The 16,477-nt window shown below is 43.7% G+C and overlaps 1 protein-coding gene across 5 annotated transcripts in view; it reads right to left on the minus strand.

Moving 5' to 3' along the window:
• The window catches only part of PKD1L1 (polycystin 1 like 1, transient receptor potential channel interacting), a 329,432-nt gene that overhangs the window by 296,398 nt on the left and 16,557 nt on the right, over window positions 1–16,477 (minus strand). For all 5 annotated transcript variants that reach the window (XM_056520283.1, XM_056520285.1, XM_056520284.1 and 2 more), the window contains exon 2: window positions 13,586–13,706. In XM_056520283.1, coding sequence (XP_056376258.1) covers window positions 13,586–13,706 — 121 coding nt within the window. The remainder of the gene's footprint in view (window positions 1–13,585; window positions 13,707–16,477) is intronic.

The raw sequence follows: 16,477 nt of genomic DNA on the forward strand, positions 1-16,477 counted from the left end.
TCCTGTCTCTTTAAATCAGAAAAGTCCCTTCATAAACTAGGGGATAGTCTGGTAGAAAGCTTATATCTATTTAGAACAATACACTAAGTTAATCATCTCCTGCTAGTAAGATTTTCCATTATCTCACCAATGCATATTATTAAAAATAATGCTGAAATAAATTCGTAAACAATTCAAACATAATTCCCTGATTAAAACTAGACAGAACGTAGTTAACTTTCCTGTTAATCCATGAACCCACCAACCTAGAAGCACCTGAGTGAGAAGGATCCCGTTACCTGTATATCGAAGTGTCAGATCACTGACGTTTAAGCGCAGGATTGGAAGAGCCAGTGGAAGTTGCAGTAAGGGGTGGGATAGGCGTCCTACAAAAGGAAGTAGGAGTGAGTTCATTTGATGCTGACCGCCATCAGTGTCAGACATCAACACCTAAAGATCCCCACACATAAGCCTGGAAGTGGTTCCTGAGGATCTGGCTAAGGAAACGCGTCAAACCGGAATACAAAGAGGATCTAATACACATCTGAACCAGAGTACAAAGAGGATTTACTACACAGCTGGGATCATCAACAGGTTCAGTTTAAAATACATATGACGGCAACCGTGAAATGTGTTATAATGTTGGACTATGTTTACTTAAGCAGCATATTATATGGTCATAAAATGGGACCGAGTAATTGAACTGTGAATATAAGACTGACATCGTAAATGCTAACAATTACATTGAGCATTTTTTTAATGACCTAAACGTGGATATACAGTGGTACTTTGCATATAACAACTTCATCATACATCCATATATGTATATATTCCGGGATACAAATTCATCATTGATCCTGGAAATACATGTGTAAAAATATCAACCTTTACCATAATGCCTATTAACAGTACCTACCATTCGAGCACAAACAACTATATATTATGATATATACAAATGTGGACCACTATACAAGATTGTTGCTAAATGAGGATCTTATGAACGCTCGTTGGGTCTCACATGTGTAAAATGCCTGCCTAATACCATGTGGTGTCAGTGATGAAAATATGACTAAAAACGCACACTAAACGCACCTAAATCTGAACATGGCTCTAGTGCATTGGAGATAAGTCCTTACCTCATGGTGGAGTTAAATCAAATGCAATATTGGTATAATAAGGTTACTAAGATATAGCAACACTGTGATATGGCTATATACCAATGCTGGTGTACAGTGCTGCATATCATATTTAATTCTAGTATATGTATGAATGCATGGGTAGGTGGATGTAAGTAGCAAGGCTACAACAGGATGTATAGGCTGCATTAAATATGGTCTAACTTTTAAAATGCTCTAACAATACATAAATATTCTATATTAATGCTGATACTGCTGTAGATATCGCACGCTATTTATCCAATAGTCTGCTGTACGTTGGGTAACAGTGGATGCAATATAAATACAAAGGCAAATAAAAACGCATCACTTGGTCTGAATTAAGGAACTACATTATGTATACTTACCTGTATCATTAATGATGTCAGAAAGGACTGGGAAGGATACCATAGATGCCCAAATGAATAAATGAGAAATATATCCTCAATTTCTTCCTGGAGTACTCCATAATTTTTTTAATCAGCTGCGCACCGGTCAAATAATTTTTAGAAGGTTATCGTCTAGCAGATATGCACTTTAACTACGATGTAATGTTGAGCACTGAGCAACGTGGACGCTATCCAGGATTAACAGTAGCAATGTGAACAGTATGCAAGCATAACACAATTCTACATCAGTAATTGGAGAAGACGCAACTAAGGAACACGGATAACAGTAGTTGGACTATTTATGGACATTGTTTGTAGCAACATATCTACTACCGGCAATTAAGACTGTGGAGTAGGATACTGGTGGCGGTCATTGTTTATATAGTTAATAATAATATTTTTTCTACTCTATATTTTTAAGAAGGACGAAATAAAATTCATTGTTTTAAAGATTCCCAATTGTTTCTATTTTTTTCATAAGTTCTGGGAGACCTCATTTTGGCAAGTGGACAGCGCCACTATTAGTTATCACATACTTAATATGGTAACAGTTGCCTATTAAACTTCTAGACAAAAAAAAAATCTATAAAGTCATATCTCAAAATGTCAAATACAACATGATAAAGTGCGCAGTGCAGAATTATTTCTGTATATACACTAATACACAGTGCAACATGCCAGGCGTGTCCACTATGGGTACCAAACCCTCAATGTGCGGGATGTGAACTGAATGTCTGAGGTCTGAGAGGCTAACTAGTTATTCTGCCTAAAATCGAGCCGGGACACCATCACCTGGATGCTGGGAAGAGCATTTTTTCCAGGGAAATTTTAAGATTACTGTGGGCCTGCAGTAAAACAATATAGACAGCATACTTAGCTATCAAATCTTCTGGTCCTTGCTCCTTTGCTGCTCTTTCACCTTCCAATGACAGCCTACTTCCTCCTCAGCCAATTACAGAGCTGAGCAGAGAGCAGGACATCACTGGAAGGAGCGGGGGAGGTAAGTATGCAGTCTTTTATTGTTTTATTTTAAGAGAAAGTGTTTACATTTACAAGAACTCTTGTAATTAATTGGATTTCTGGAACAGATGTTTAATGATGATGGCACAACCTGCTATAGACTTATGTAGGTTACAGCACCATTCTAATGTGTTCTCCTACTGCTGGAAAAATGTAAAAAAATTTCCTCTAGAAGACTGCTTTTGAACATTTTCTAGCTCTTTTTATACCACTTAATATAATTGTCAAGAGCAAGGATTTGGCTTTGTGTCTCATGATAGCTCTACTTGGAATAGAAAGGAACTGTACAAAAAAGATGGTTTGCATCTTTCTCTCAAAAGGAACGAATGTACTCAATGAACAATTCCAAGAATTTGCTAAGGAGTATTTAAACTAGGAAGGGGGGGGGGGGGGGGGGCAAGAGAATGAAAATCCACCATGAGTCCAATTGCCCCCCCCCCCCCCCCCCCCCCGCCCAACAATGCCAGAACATCAGTATCAGAGAGGTTAAGTCAGTAGTCAGGAGTCAGTATCAGAGAGGACTCTGAGCTTGTCATTTCTTAACCTGTCTACAAATGCCCGCAGTTTAGGTAATAAAATCAATTAACTTGGGTCAATAATGGCATCTGAGAATGTAGATTTAGTGGCTGTTACTGAGACATGGTTTAATGAAAGTAATGACTGGGACATATCCAGTGCCAGGGTACTCTTTATACAGAAGAAACAGAGAAGGCAAGAAAGGAGGAGGAGTGGCCCTATATGTTAAAGACAGCATAAAATCTAACCTAATACACCTAATTCAAGATAGTGAGTCAAACAGAGTCAGTTTGGGTAACGTTGCAGTTTGGTAATCAGACAGTAACTCATATAGGTGTGATATATAGACCACCTGGCCAAGTTAACCCCTTAAGGACAGACCCATTTTTTACCTCAATGACCAGGCTCTTGTTTTTTTTTTTAAATTCGTTTTATTGAAAAGTAAATAACTTTAGACCACAGGCCCATTAAAGTGAACACGAAGCATATCTACAGTACATAGAAAAGGGTCATGAGACCATACATCAAAATACAGAATGCAAGCGACAGGATACTCCAGGTTACATCACATGGTATACATCGAAGTCATAAAACACTACCCAACTGAGGTAGGTAAACTGAAAACAAAATAGAACAAGAAGGCGAACATTCGCCAAAATTAGCAATCGTATACCATCCCGCGAGGAGCACCAATACTATCACTAGTTAGTGGTACCATCAAATAACCCATGATAAATAACCCCGAAAGGCACCCACGCATCCAAGGAGGTAGAAAAAGAATCGACAAACGTACACAGAAAGAGAAACAAAGGTTAGTAGAGACCACGGACAGCAAGCATAGCATCAATGTATCTTACACTGTCCCAGAGGAGGTCACAGAGTACGAGCATTGAGTCAAGGGAGAGGAACACCAACCACCCCACACAGAATAAAATTTACCCGGGCACTTCCTATTTTTGTACACTATGTGTGAGAAAGGCAATGTAGCATTTACCATAGCCTTCCATTGAGTCAGGGTAGGAGAGCCGGGGTCCATCCATTTAAGAGCAATAGCCTTCCTGGCCAAGAACAGAGTTTCCCGCAAAAACGTACGTACGTGATGTGTCCATATCTCTTCATCTAAGATACCAAAAAGGCAGATCAAAGGATCAAGAGATAGGGAAGGTTGAGCCAGAGTAGCTAAAAAAGTGAGCACTGCATGCCAGAAAGCTGCGATATAGGGGCAGGCCCAAATCAAATGCCAAAAGTCTGCCCTGGCAGCGCTACAGCGATGACAAGCATCGGAGTCTGAACGACCCATTCTATTGAGCCTTAAAGGAGTGATATAACTATAGTGTATAATGTTCAATTGGATCAATTTATTATTCGCTGCCGGGGACACTAACATGTGGGAGGAAAAAATGTCCTCCCATACATCCTTAGTCAAATTAGGGATATGGGATTCCCAATGCCGGACCGCCGGTACTGGAGTGCGGGAGTTCTTGGCCTGAATAAGGTGCGTGTACAGGATGGACACCAGCCCCCTGGGACCCTGTGACTTCAGAACCCCAATGAGGGGAAACGCTGATATCAATGGGCTCCCCATTGGGAACTGGGCATTCAGGGCGTGTCGGAGCTGGAGGTATTTAAAAAAACTGTTTCTGGGAAGAGCATGACTGGATTGCAACTGATCAAATGAACAGAGCACATTGTCACGATAAACATGCCCCAAAGTGAGCACCCCCGCGTTCTGCCAGAAGACTGGGTCCAGAGCATCGCTCACTTGAGGAAGTTGAGGATTATGCCATAGAGGGGTGTCCTCAGCGATGTCAGTATATCCATATATCCCCTTAACAGCCCGCCATACCTTTATGGCCAGCTTATGAAGTTGGAGGTAAGCTCTACCACCCAGGACAGGGCTATCTAGCAGCATCCTAAGGGTCATTATCGGGACAGACCTAGCTAGGGACTGTTCGGAATCCGGCACCACATCCCCAGAGATCCAGTGCCTGATATACCGAAGTTGACCGGCCAAATAATATAAATAAAAATCAGGGAGTGACATTCCCGCCGCCAACTTGGGGCGTTGTAACGTGGTTAGCCGAATTTTAGGTCTATTGGGGCCCCAAATAAATGGTGAAAGAAGGGAGTGAAGAGAATCAAAGAAGTGTCTAGGTACAGGCACTGAGGCATGCTCCAGCGCATAAAGGCACTTAGGTAAGACAATGAGTTTAATAAGATTGATACGGCCAGCGACCGACAATGGGAGCGTGGCCCACACCCGGAACTTCGCTTTAACATAAGGAAGTAGAGTGAGTATGTTGGCGGACAGGTCAAGCAAAGGATCTCTGTGAATGTGAACCCCCAAATACTTAAATGAGGAAACCACCGGGAGGCCATTCATTACCGGGGGCCAATCCCTAGACAGAAGCGGCATCACTGCAGACTTAGTCCAGTTGATGAGTAGACCAGAGAAATACCCAAATCGGTCCATGAGTGTCATGACATAAGGAAGCATCAATGTAGGGTCAGAGAGGAATAACACCATATCATCGGCATAGAGGCCTATGCGCTCCTCCCGGCCCCCCGTAGACATACCTCGGAAGCCAGGATCCTGCCGAATGCGGAGGGCGAGGGGCTCCACTGCCACCGCAAACAGAAGCGGGGACAAGGGACACCCCTGACGCGTGCCCCGGCCGAGAGCAAATGGGGAAGAACACACACCATTCACCAGGATCTGGGCCTGCGGGCATCTGTACAGGAGGGACACCCATTTTCTAAAGTTAGGACCAAAACCAAATTTAACAAGGGTAGCCTGCAAATAACCCCATTCCACGGAATCAAAGGCCTTGGCGGCGTCCAGCGACGCCAAAGCCCAATCTCCCCCCAGAGCGTTTCCCACCTGGACAGCCGCCTGTACCCTACGGATGTTATCGGATGTGGATTTGCCAGGCATAAAGCCGGATTGATCTGGGTGAATTATGGATAGGATTACCTTGTTCAATCGGTTAGCTAAAACTTTCGTAAGCACCTTATAATCCAGATTCAGCAGCGAAATGGGTCTGTAAGAACCGCACTCCACAGGATTTTTATCAGGTTTTAGGAGGACAACTATGGTTGCCTCATACATAGAGGCAGGTAGAATACCATCCTCAAATGCCCGTTCAAACATTGCAAGCAGGGATGGAAGGAGCATGTCGGAATACCGCAAGTAAACCTCCAGTGGAAGGCCATCAGGGCCCGGAGATTTACCCTTAGTCATGTCCCCCATGGCATCCTGAATCTCCAGTAAGGAGAGGGGGGCCTCCAACATCATCCGATCACTATCCGATAGTACCGGAAAGTCAATACCGTCCAGGTAGGTGTCCAACTCCTCAGCACCATACTGCACCTGTGAAGAATAAAGATTAGAGTAGTATGTGGCAAAGCAACGCGCAATGTCCGCAACCCCCAACAGCTCGGACCCATCCGAGGCCACTATCTTAAGAATCGCAGGGGCAGAAGAGTTCTGCCTGACTATATGTGCTAACAGCTTACTAGATTGATTGCCATGTTCAAAGTAGAATTGTTTTGTGAAAAACAGCTTTCTATTGGCCTTCTCTGAGAGGTGCAGCATATATTGCCGCCCCGCACACAGCCATTCAACCTTATTAGCCTCGGATGAGTCCGCAACGTATCGGGCCTCCAGCTCCGCACATCGTCCAGCCAGCTCCTCCTCCCGCCTAGACGCTGACTTTTTGAGAAAGGAGATAGTGGAGCGCAAGCACCCCCTCAAATACGCCTTCAATGTCTCCCATACCAGGATGGGGGAACTCCCAGGGGAATTGGCCTCAAGAAAGACTCGAAGCTGGTCCGGAATACGGTCGCAGGAGCCTATCTGTTCCAGCCAGAAAGGGTGGATTTTCCACCTCCGCGGTGAACCAGGATCTACCATGGAGACATCAAGCATTAGGGGGGAATGGTCTGATATAGCCCGCGGTTCATAGGAAACCGCTGAAACCTGGGGAAGAAGGAGCGAGTTGCCACATGCAAGGTCGATCCTGGACAGCGCATTTCTGCCCAGAGTGTGACAAGAGTATTGCCTAGCCTGAGGGTACCTGGCCCTAAAAATGTCTACCCATCCAACCTCCTCCAAAAACAGCGATAAAGGGCCACCCCCAACTCCCACCGGGACCCCCCTGGGGCTATGGCGATCTAGGGACGGATTCGGTACCATGTTGAAGTCCCCCATACAGAGGACACGGGCAGAGGGATAACTAGCTGCGAAGGTAACCGCCCCATGGAGTATATCCATGGAGGCAGGGGGAGGGTTGTATATGAATAAGAAGACAAAAGGCACATTATTTAAAAATGCGTATACAAAGATAAAACGACCCTGTGAATCCTTACGTACTGTAACTGGGTCCCACCTTACTCTCCGACTAACCAGTAGGGAAACCCCCCTTGAGAAGGACGTGTGATAGGAGTGCAAGGACCATTGGACCCAGGGTTTAGAAAACTGTCCAGCTTTATCTGGAGTAAGATGTGTCTCCTGCAGTGCCACAATATGAGGCTGATACTTTCTAATATGGGAGAATACTTTCTAATATGGGTGCGTGCTCCTCTAACATTCCATGACATTATCTTAATATCAGCCATAAGAAGAGACAACACGTAAAACAGCAGGGGGAGAGGTAAAGACAGAGAAGACATACATGCCCCAGCCGGGGTGAGAAACACTGACAGGGATGCGCGGGACCATATATAGGCCGTAGTACTGAAGTGGTAAGACAAAAAACCCTACTAATAGGCGACCTCGCGGGTAGGTATCTTGGAGGCAAAATGAAACCCCAAACTAAGTAGGGGACCAGTAAATAAATCAAACAGTAAACATATCTATACCAGTGTTGCATAAGCATCAGTGGAGCAACAGCTCCATCTAGTGGGGAGAACCTGCTCATACATGCTAACAGTGGAGAACCCTGAGTATGTTCATCAATCAGTAGGAGAATATTAGTCCAACTGGGACCCAAGAGAAGAAGTGGAGGAAAATACAGGAAAATAAAAACAGGGGGGGGGGGAAGGGAAAAAGAGGAAGAGAAAAAAAAAGGGAAAAAAGGAGAAAGCAGGGAGAGAGAGGAAGGAGAGAGAGGGGGGACGGGAGGGGGAAGAACAGGGGGTGGAGGGAGGGTCTTACGAAGGAGAGAAGGATAGGGGAAGCAGGAGAAAGAGAGAGGAAATAGAAAATGATAAAACACATATGATCAACAGTAAATCCCATCCCCTACTCAGGAGATTGTCCACCCGTCACCCCGACCCCCCCACAAATGGAAAAAAAGAAAAAAGAAAAAACAAAAAATAATAATCCCAGCAAACAGGAGTCACACAGCAAGGGACAGTCCAGGTAATCGAGGAACAAAAGGTCTCAGGCACTATGAGGGGGGGGGGGGGTTCGGTTAGGAAGGGAGAACGGAAAGGGGGGGGGGGGAAATTGGCACATCAGGGAGGGGGGAAGGAGACCAGATAGAGATCGTGTAATAGTAATCCAGCGGCCGATGTCCTCCAAGACTGTGACTCCAAAATAAAAAATAAAAAAAATGAACCGACCCAGGGAAAAGGGACAGGGTGACGTGGCAGGTAGACTGGAGAGGGACAGAATAAATCCCTTCAGAGGGTCAGGGTAGGGCCCTCATGCAGCCCCCGAGGAACAGTCCTGAATCAGGGCACACAGCAGTCCAAAGTAAGCAACAGGATGGGGGCGAGGGAAGGGAGAGGTAAGGCCTGGGAGCATCAGGGAGGCATCAGGTGCATGGGGAGAGTGGAGGGCCTGGGGAGACTAGGCTCCCGGGGAGGAGGGAGGAGATGGGAAGGGGGGGGGGAAACGGGGGAAAAAAAAAAAAAAAAAACCCGCCGGGCAGAGCGGAGGATCAAGTCCCGATCATTGCAGTTGAGAAACCTCGCCAATAGAGGACGAGGAAGCGCACCAGGGATCGGTGGCTTAGATGGTACTCGGTGTGCTCTCTCCACGGCGTAAGCAGCTGAGAAGGGGGCATCCGGAAAGAGCTCTTTGATCCAGGACTCCACATAGGCCCCCGGGTTCTGACCCTCCGCCCGCTCAGGGAGACCGATCACTCTAATGTTATTCCGGCGCAGCCGGTTCTCGAGGTCGTCATTCTTCTGACGGGTCAAATCCAGTTGCTCCCGGACCTCGCGGAGTGAAGAGGGTAGAGGCTGTACCGTGTCTTCCAGGGTGGAGATGCGTGTCTCAGTCTCCGTCACCCGCTCCCTCAAGGTCTGAAAGTCCTGCCGTAGGAGGCCCACGTCCACCCTGACCTCTTCAAGCTTGCCGGTGAGAGAAGTGCGGCATGTCTGGATCGCCATCAGGAGGGTATCGCTCACCTCCCGAAGGGTAAGGTCAGTAGAATCAGCGCCCTCTTCATGATGTGAAGCCTCTCCTCCCTCCGCAGCCGCTGGTGGAACACGCTCCCCGGCCTGAGCGGCGCCATCTTGCCTGTCTGCGCGGGCATAGTCCCGGAGCTTTTCCACGGCCGGTCGATCCTTGTTTCTCGTCGGGTCTTGTTTAGAGGCCATAATGCGGGTCCTCAACCGAGTCTGTGGGGTCAGGGACTCCAGGATTCACCTCAGGATAAGTTAAATGCAGGTTCTAAGCGGGAGCACTCACAGCGTGCGACCGCTCATCTCAACCGCCAAGCCACGCCCCCCAGGCTCTTGTTTTTTTTTATTTGACATGTATCTCTTTAAAAGGTAATAACTTCAGAATGCTTTTTCTGAGCAGAGCGATTCTGAGATTGTTTTTTCATGACATATTGTACTTTATATAAGTGGTGCATTTTTGTTGACACATGCAGCATTTTTTGTGAAAAACTTAAAAATATTGAGAAAAACTGGAAAATTTCGGGCGTTTTATTTTTTATAGTGCACACTGTGCGGTAAAAGTGATGTTATATTTATTCTGTGGGTCAGTACAATTATGGCTATACCCATTTTATATAGCTTTCTATGTTCTTTTTCCTTTTCTGAGCAAAATTATTTTTCTGCCATTCATTTTCCAGCCGTAACTTTTTTTTTTTTTTTCATCCAATGCCATTGAGTAAGGGTTTATTTTTTGCGGGATGAGCTGTACTTTTTAATGGTTTAATTTTTGTGCTATGTGCTACCTCTTGATCTTTTTTATTCCGCTATTTGTACCAAAATTGGTGAATTTTGTACTTTTTGTTGTTGTTTTTTTACGGCGTTCACTGTGCGGGATAATGTACATTATAGTTTTATAATACATGCCATTACGGATGTGCCAATACCGATTATGTATATGATTTGTGTTTTTGATCTTTTTTGGTGATAATACAGGGCTTTTATTGGGAAAGGGGCATTTTTTTTTTTTTTTTTTACACTTCATACTTTTATTGAAGAACTTTTTATTTTATTTTTTACTGGTTATACTATGCTGCAATACATTTGTACTGCAGCACAGTATGATCTGATGAGCTGCACACACTACAGCCTGTGCAATCCAGCCTCGCGCTGGATCTCACAGGTGTTGCACTATGTGGCCTCACACGCTGGCCGTGAGAACATGGTCCCCTTACCTTCTGCTGCCGATGGGGCTGGGACTCGCATCGCGGGACGCGCCCGCATGCAAGCCCCAGTCCATCACTCTCCGGGTGTTTCTCCTGCCTCTGCCTCCGCCCCGTCACGCGTGTCCCCGTCCCTTAGGGCGAGCGCGCACCGGAGCTTTAAGATTTAAAAGGCCAGTACGCTCATTAGGGTAACCACCTGTGGCTTGTTTATAAATTCCTCCACCCTCCTCAGTTTTCTGCCGAATCTTTGTTGCCTTGTGCCCTAGAGAAAGTGTTCCATTGTATTGCCTTGCCGTGTACCAGATCTCCTGCTCTTGTGACTTGACCTTGCTCCTCTACTGCCTGCCTACTGAACTCCTGCTATGTCCTGACTTCGCTTCGCATTGTGCCACTTGCCCGGACCTACTGCTATCCAGACTACGCATACGTCCAATTGCGTGAACGTGTCGGATGACTGGACGTATGAATACGTCCTATAGTGGGAAGGGGTTAAAGAATTAGATGATCTACTAGTTGAATAGCTAAAATGACAATGAAAGGAAAAGTTATCATTATGGGAGACATCAATCTTCCAGATATAAACTGGAAAACCAAAATAGCTAGTTCTGCCAGGAGTATAGATATTCTAAATTCCCTACTGGGATTATCTCTACAAGTGGTTGAGGAGCCAACCCGGAGGGAGGCCATCTTGGATTTGGTATTCACAAATGGGGATTTGGTATATGATGTTATTATAGGCGAAAGCTTGGGATCTAGTGATCACCAGTCAGTGTGGTTTAAGAACAGGGAAGGAGTCACACCATACAAAAAAGTTTTAGATTTTAGAAAAACAGACTTTTCAAAAATGAGATTAGTCATAAATGAGTCCTTATCAGACTGGAACGGATTACATGGAGTCCAAAAGAAATGGTACTACTTAAAAGACGCATTATTGAAGGCAACAGAAAATTGCATTAGACTTGTCAGTAAAAGCAGAAAAAGGAAGAGACCACTGTGGTACTCAGCAGAAATTGCCAAAATCATAAAAAAATATAAAAGCTAGCATTTAGTAATTATAAAACAACCCAGAGCAATGAAGATAGGGAAATCTACAAGATTAGGCAGAAAGAGGCCAAGCATATCATAAGAACTTCTAAAGCACAGGCAGAAGAAAAACTAGCTTAGTCTGTGAAAAAAAGGGGATAAGACATTCTTCAGATATATAAAAGGAAAAAAGGAAATTAAAACAAGGAATAACTAAATAAAAAAAAAGGAATTAAGCTATGTAGAAGAGAATAAAGAGCTAGCCGAAAGCCTTAATGAATACTTCTGTTCAGTTTTTACAGAAGAAAAAGAAGGAAAAGTACTTCCATTAGGGAGGAAGACTAATGAATCGTTTGATGCATGTGTCTTTACAGAGGAAGAGGTTCTATGTTTGCTGTCTAAAGTGAAGACAAATAAGTCACGGGCCAGATGGGATATACCCAAAATTATTAAATGAGCTTAGTGGTGAGCTAGCAAAACCATTAACAGATTTATATAACCAATCACTGGTAACAGGAGTCGTCCCGGAAGATTGGAAATTAGCAAATGTCGTGCCCATTCACAGAAAGGTAGTAGGGAGAAATCAAGCAACTATAGGCCAGTAAGTCTGACATCAATAGTGGGAAAATTAATGGAAACCCTACTAAAGGATAGGATTTTGGAACATCTAAAATCCCATGGATTGCAAGATGAAAAACAACATGAGTTTACTTCAGGGAGATCATGTCAAACAAATCTTAATTATTTTTTTTGACTGCGTAACTAAAATAATAGATGGCGGAGGGGCAGTAGACATTGCATATCTACATTTTAGTAAGGCTTTTGACACTGTCCCACATGGAAGACTTATCAATAAACTACAGTCATTGAGCTTGGACTCCTATATTGTTGAGTGGATTAGGCAGTGTTGTAGTCAATTGAGTATATTCAGAGCAAGGTCTTGTTACCAGTGGGGTACCTCAGGGATCTGTACTGGGACCAATTTTTTTCGTTATTTTCATTAGTGATATCGCAAAAGGTCTCAATGGTAAGGTGTGTCTTTTTGCTGATGACACAAAGATATGTAACAGGGTTGATGTTCCTGGAGGGATACGCCAAATGGAAAAGGATTGAGGCAAACTAGAACTCTGGTAACTGAAAATTAATGTGGATAAGTGAAAGATAATGCACCTGGGGCGTAAAAACCCAAAGGCAGAATATAGAATATTTGACACAGTCCTGACCTCAGTATCTGAGGGAAGGGATTTAGGGGTAATTATTTCAGAAGACTTAAAGGTAGGAAGACAATGTAATAGAGAAGTAGGAAATGCTAGCAGAATGCTTTGATGTATAGGGAGAGGTATAAGCAGTAGAAAGAGAGAAGTGCTCATGCCGCTGTACAGAACACTGGTGAGACCTCACTTATTGTGCACATTACTAGAGGCCGTATCTCCAAAATGATATAGATACTCTAGAGAGTTCAGAGAAGAGCTACTAAACTAGCACATGGATTGCAGGATAAAACTTACCAGGAAAGCTTAAAGGACCTTAACATGTACAGCTTGATAGAAAGAAGAGACAGAAGGGATATAATAGAGACTTTTATATACATAAAGGGAATCAACAGGGTAAAGGAGGAGAGCATATTTAAAGAAGAAAAAACTACCACAAGAGGACATAGTTTTAAATTAAATTAGAGGGGCAAAGGTTTAAAAGTAATATCAGGAAGTGTTACTTTACTGAGAGAGTAGTGGATGCATGGAATAGCCTTCCTACAGAGATGGTTGCTGCAAATACAGTAAAGGAGTTTAAACATGTATGGGATAAGCATAAGGCTAACCTTCATATAAGATAGGGCCAGGGACTATTCATAGTATTCAGATTATTGGGCAGACTAGATGGGCCAAATGGTTCTTAACTGCTGACACATTCTATGTTTCTATTATTATAAATGAGCAAGATAACTTACTTGTTCTGCAGACAAAATTTGAAACAAGCAGTTAAATCTCCCTTGTCAGAATGCAATGGCTTGTATCCATTTTCCTGGAAATTGAGCGAGCTCTGATTGTAGCATCCTATATACCAGATATCTAATTGGGGAAAAAAAAAGTAGATTATTTTTTTGTTTTGTTTTTTAGCTCTCATATGGCTCTGTGGATGGGAAAGTATTAGAATTATGGTTCTTAATTGTACGCCCTGGCTGCCTGATACTTAGCGCACCGGTACATACATTTATGTTCTGCAGCGTGTAGAATTTACAGATCAAGTGCAGGAGCTGCACTCACTTCACAGATGACTGCTGTCAATAGCAGGAACCTCAACACTAATGGCAGACATCAACAATCCCGCTAATGCCTGCCATTAACCCTTAACATGCCATGATTAATACTGATTACAGCATCTAAAGCTGTTGCGGTGCTAAGTTACATTCATCGGACCACGAACATCGCGATCCGGGGTCCGATGAGTGAAAATAAGAAGCCGAGGTCTTTTTACCAGCTCCTTGCCTCTCCCACAATAAAAAACGTTACAAATTAAACAAATACCAAAGTCCAAAACTACAGGTTTTTTTTTTTTATCACATCACATCCCTACAAAAAGGGAACCATAAGTGGTACCACTAAAAACTACAGAACATGGTACAAAAAAATGGACCCTCATACAGCCCCATATAAAGAAAAATGGGAAAGATTTAAGAATTGGGAAGTTTAAGCATCCTTATTTTGTTTAATAAAATTTACATATTTTATAAAGCAGAATAGTAAAAAAAAAAAAAAAAGCAGGTAAAGATGGGTACTGTTTTAATCCTACTGACCCACAGGACAAAGATGTGAATTGTACAGTAAGGTGCACTGAAAAAAAAAATCGCTTTAAATTAGCAAAATTGCAGTTCTCACTTCAATTTCTCCAAGCAAATTATATTTTTTAGTTGCGCTGTACCTTTTTGGTAAAATGAAAGGTTTCATTACTTAGAACAATTGGTTGGGCAAAAAAAAAAAACAAGCCCTCATGTGGCTCTGTGGATGGAAAAAAAGTGAAGGCTCTTAAAAGGCAAGAAGGGAAAAATAAATACACATAATGAAAATTGGTGAGTGTCCTCAAGGCCCAAACAGGCTGTGTCCTTTTAAAGGGGTTAAACAATGAAAAAGCACCAGATTATGATATTTGTTTTATTGTTTTAACTAAAGACAAATCTGTAGCACTACTAACTGACTATGTTTAGTTAAAGAAAGCAAAGTTAATGAACCATATCGGCTTTATTAAAATATTGTAAGCTCAGTGATCTGATCAATACAAACATTCCCCCCCCACACACACACACACCAGGACACTGTCTAACATGGTGTTCTGCTTGATGATCAGTTTCTCATTAGGGTTTAGGAATGCATCTCCTAGGAGAATGGTCAACAGAGCAAAATACTGTCACAACTGCTCAAATGATCACAGAAGATCTAGATTGAAACATGTTACAACAGGCTGGTGTTGTGGTCATCTGTCATAAAGATCGATGACTACTGACCACTAGTGATGAACTAGTGAAGTGCATCTTAAAAGGCATATGTATGCTACTCTAACGCATGGTTTTAGTGAAGATTACTTTTTCTCTAGAATTTGGGTACAGTGATATAATATTAAGCATGGGAATGTGAAAGGCTCTGCTCTTATTTGCAGTTGCTCTGCTTTTATACTAATTACTAGATTCAAAATATGCTCCACCTCCTCCTTCCTTAAAGGAAATCTGTCATCAATATCACCCGCACTAACCTGTCATACAGGCTTGTAGTGAGGGTGATTACTGATCAAAATTATACTTACAGCTTCCGGAACCGCCATGCCGTTCCGCCGTTTTTGCTAATTTTCGGGGTATGCAAATGCGCTGCTCAGTAGTATAGCCGCACATGCAGGGAGGGGGTTATGCATATGGTTGAGCAGGGCGGAGCGCCCACCTGGCCGAAGATTACGTCAGCATGCCCGGAGCTCGGGAATCTGTCATCAGTATCAGCCGCACTAACCTATGGTATAAGCTTGTAGTGATACTGATCCGTGCCTCCGTTCCAATATTCTTCTTTTCTTGATATGCTAATCAGGTGCTTGGTGCATGGGGTGAATTCCTAAGCCTCGTGTGCCTGGTAACGTCGGTCTACAATCTTCACTGAAGCACTTCTTTCCCCTTTGCTGAGGCTACTATGCTGCAGAGTGGAGCTCCACTCTGCACATAACCCCTCTCCTCCACATGCGCAGGCGGCCAAAGGAGACATGTTGTTAAATCTCACTTCTCTCGAGAGACTTCACAGCAGAGGTGAGGAGTTATGCTGCAGAGTGGAGCTTGCAGGAATGAAGGCACAGATCGAGGAGTGGTAAGTACCATATTCATCCATAGAGATGTAGCGAATTGTTCGCTGGCGAACGGTTCCCTGCGAACATAGCTTGTTTGCGTTCGCCGTGCCGTGCAAACATATGCGATGTTCGATCCGCCCCCTATTCGTCATCATTGCAAGAAACTTTGACCCTGTGTGTCACAGTAAGCAGACACATTACAGCCAACCAGCCGCAGACCCTCCCTTCTAGACCCTCCCACCTCTCTCACGGACTCCATTTTAGCTTCATTCTGAAGCTGCATGGTTAGAGAGAGGAGGGCTAGTGAACCAGCTCCTGATTTAATAGGGAAAGCGATAGTTAGGTGGTTTATTCCGGGTCTCCTACACTCCTGAAGCACCAATCTGATCTCTGCTGTAAGGACAGCACCCAAAAAAGCCCTTTTTAGGGCTCAAACATAAGTCTTCATTTTTTGGGGGTTTTCCTCCTGTGTACTCTAATTGCATTTGCCTGCCTGGCAGCATGTGGCAGGCTCGCTCACAGG

Source organism: Hyla sarda, chromosome 5 (genome assembly GCF_029499605.1).
Source record: "Hyla sarda isolate aHylSar1 chromosome 5, aHylSar1.hap1, whole genome shotgun sequence".
NCBI lineage: Eukaryota > Metazoa > Chordata > Amphibia > Anura > Hylidae > Hyla > Hyla sarda.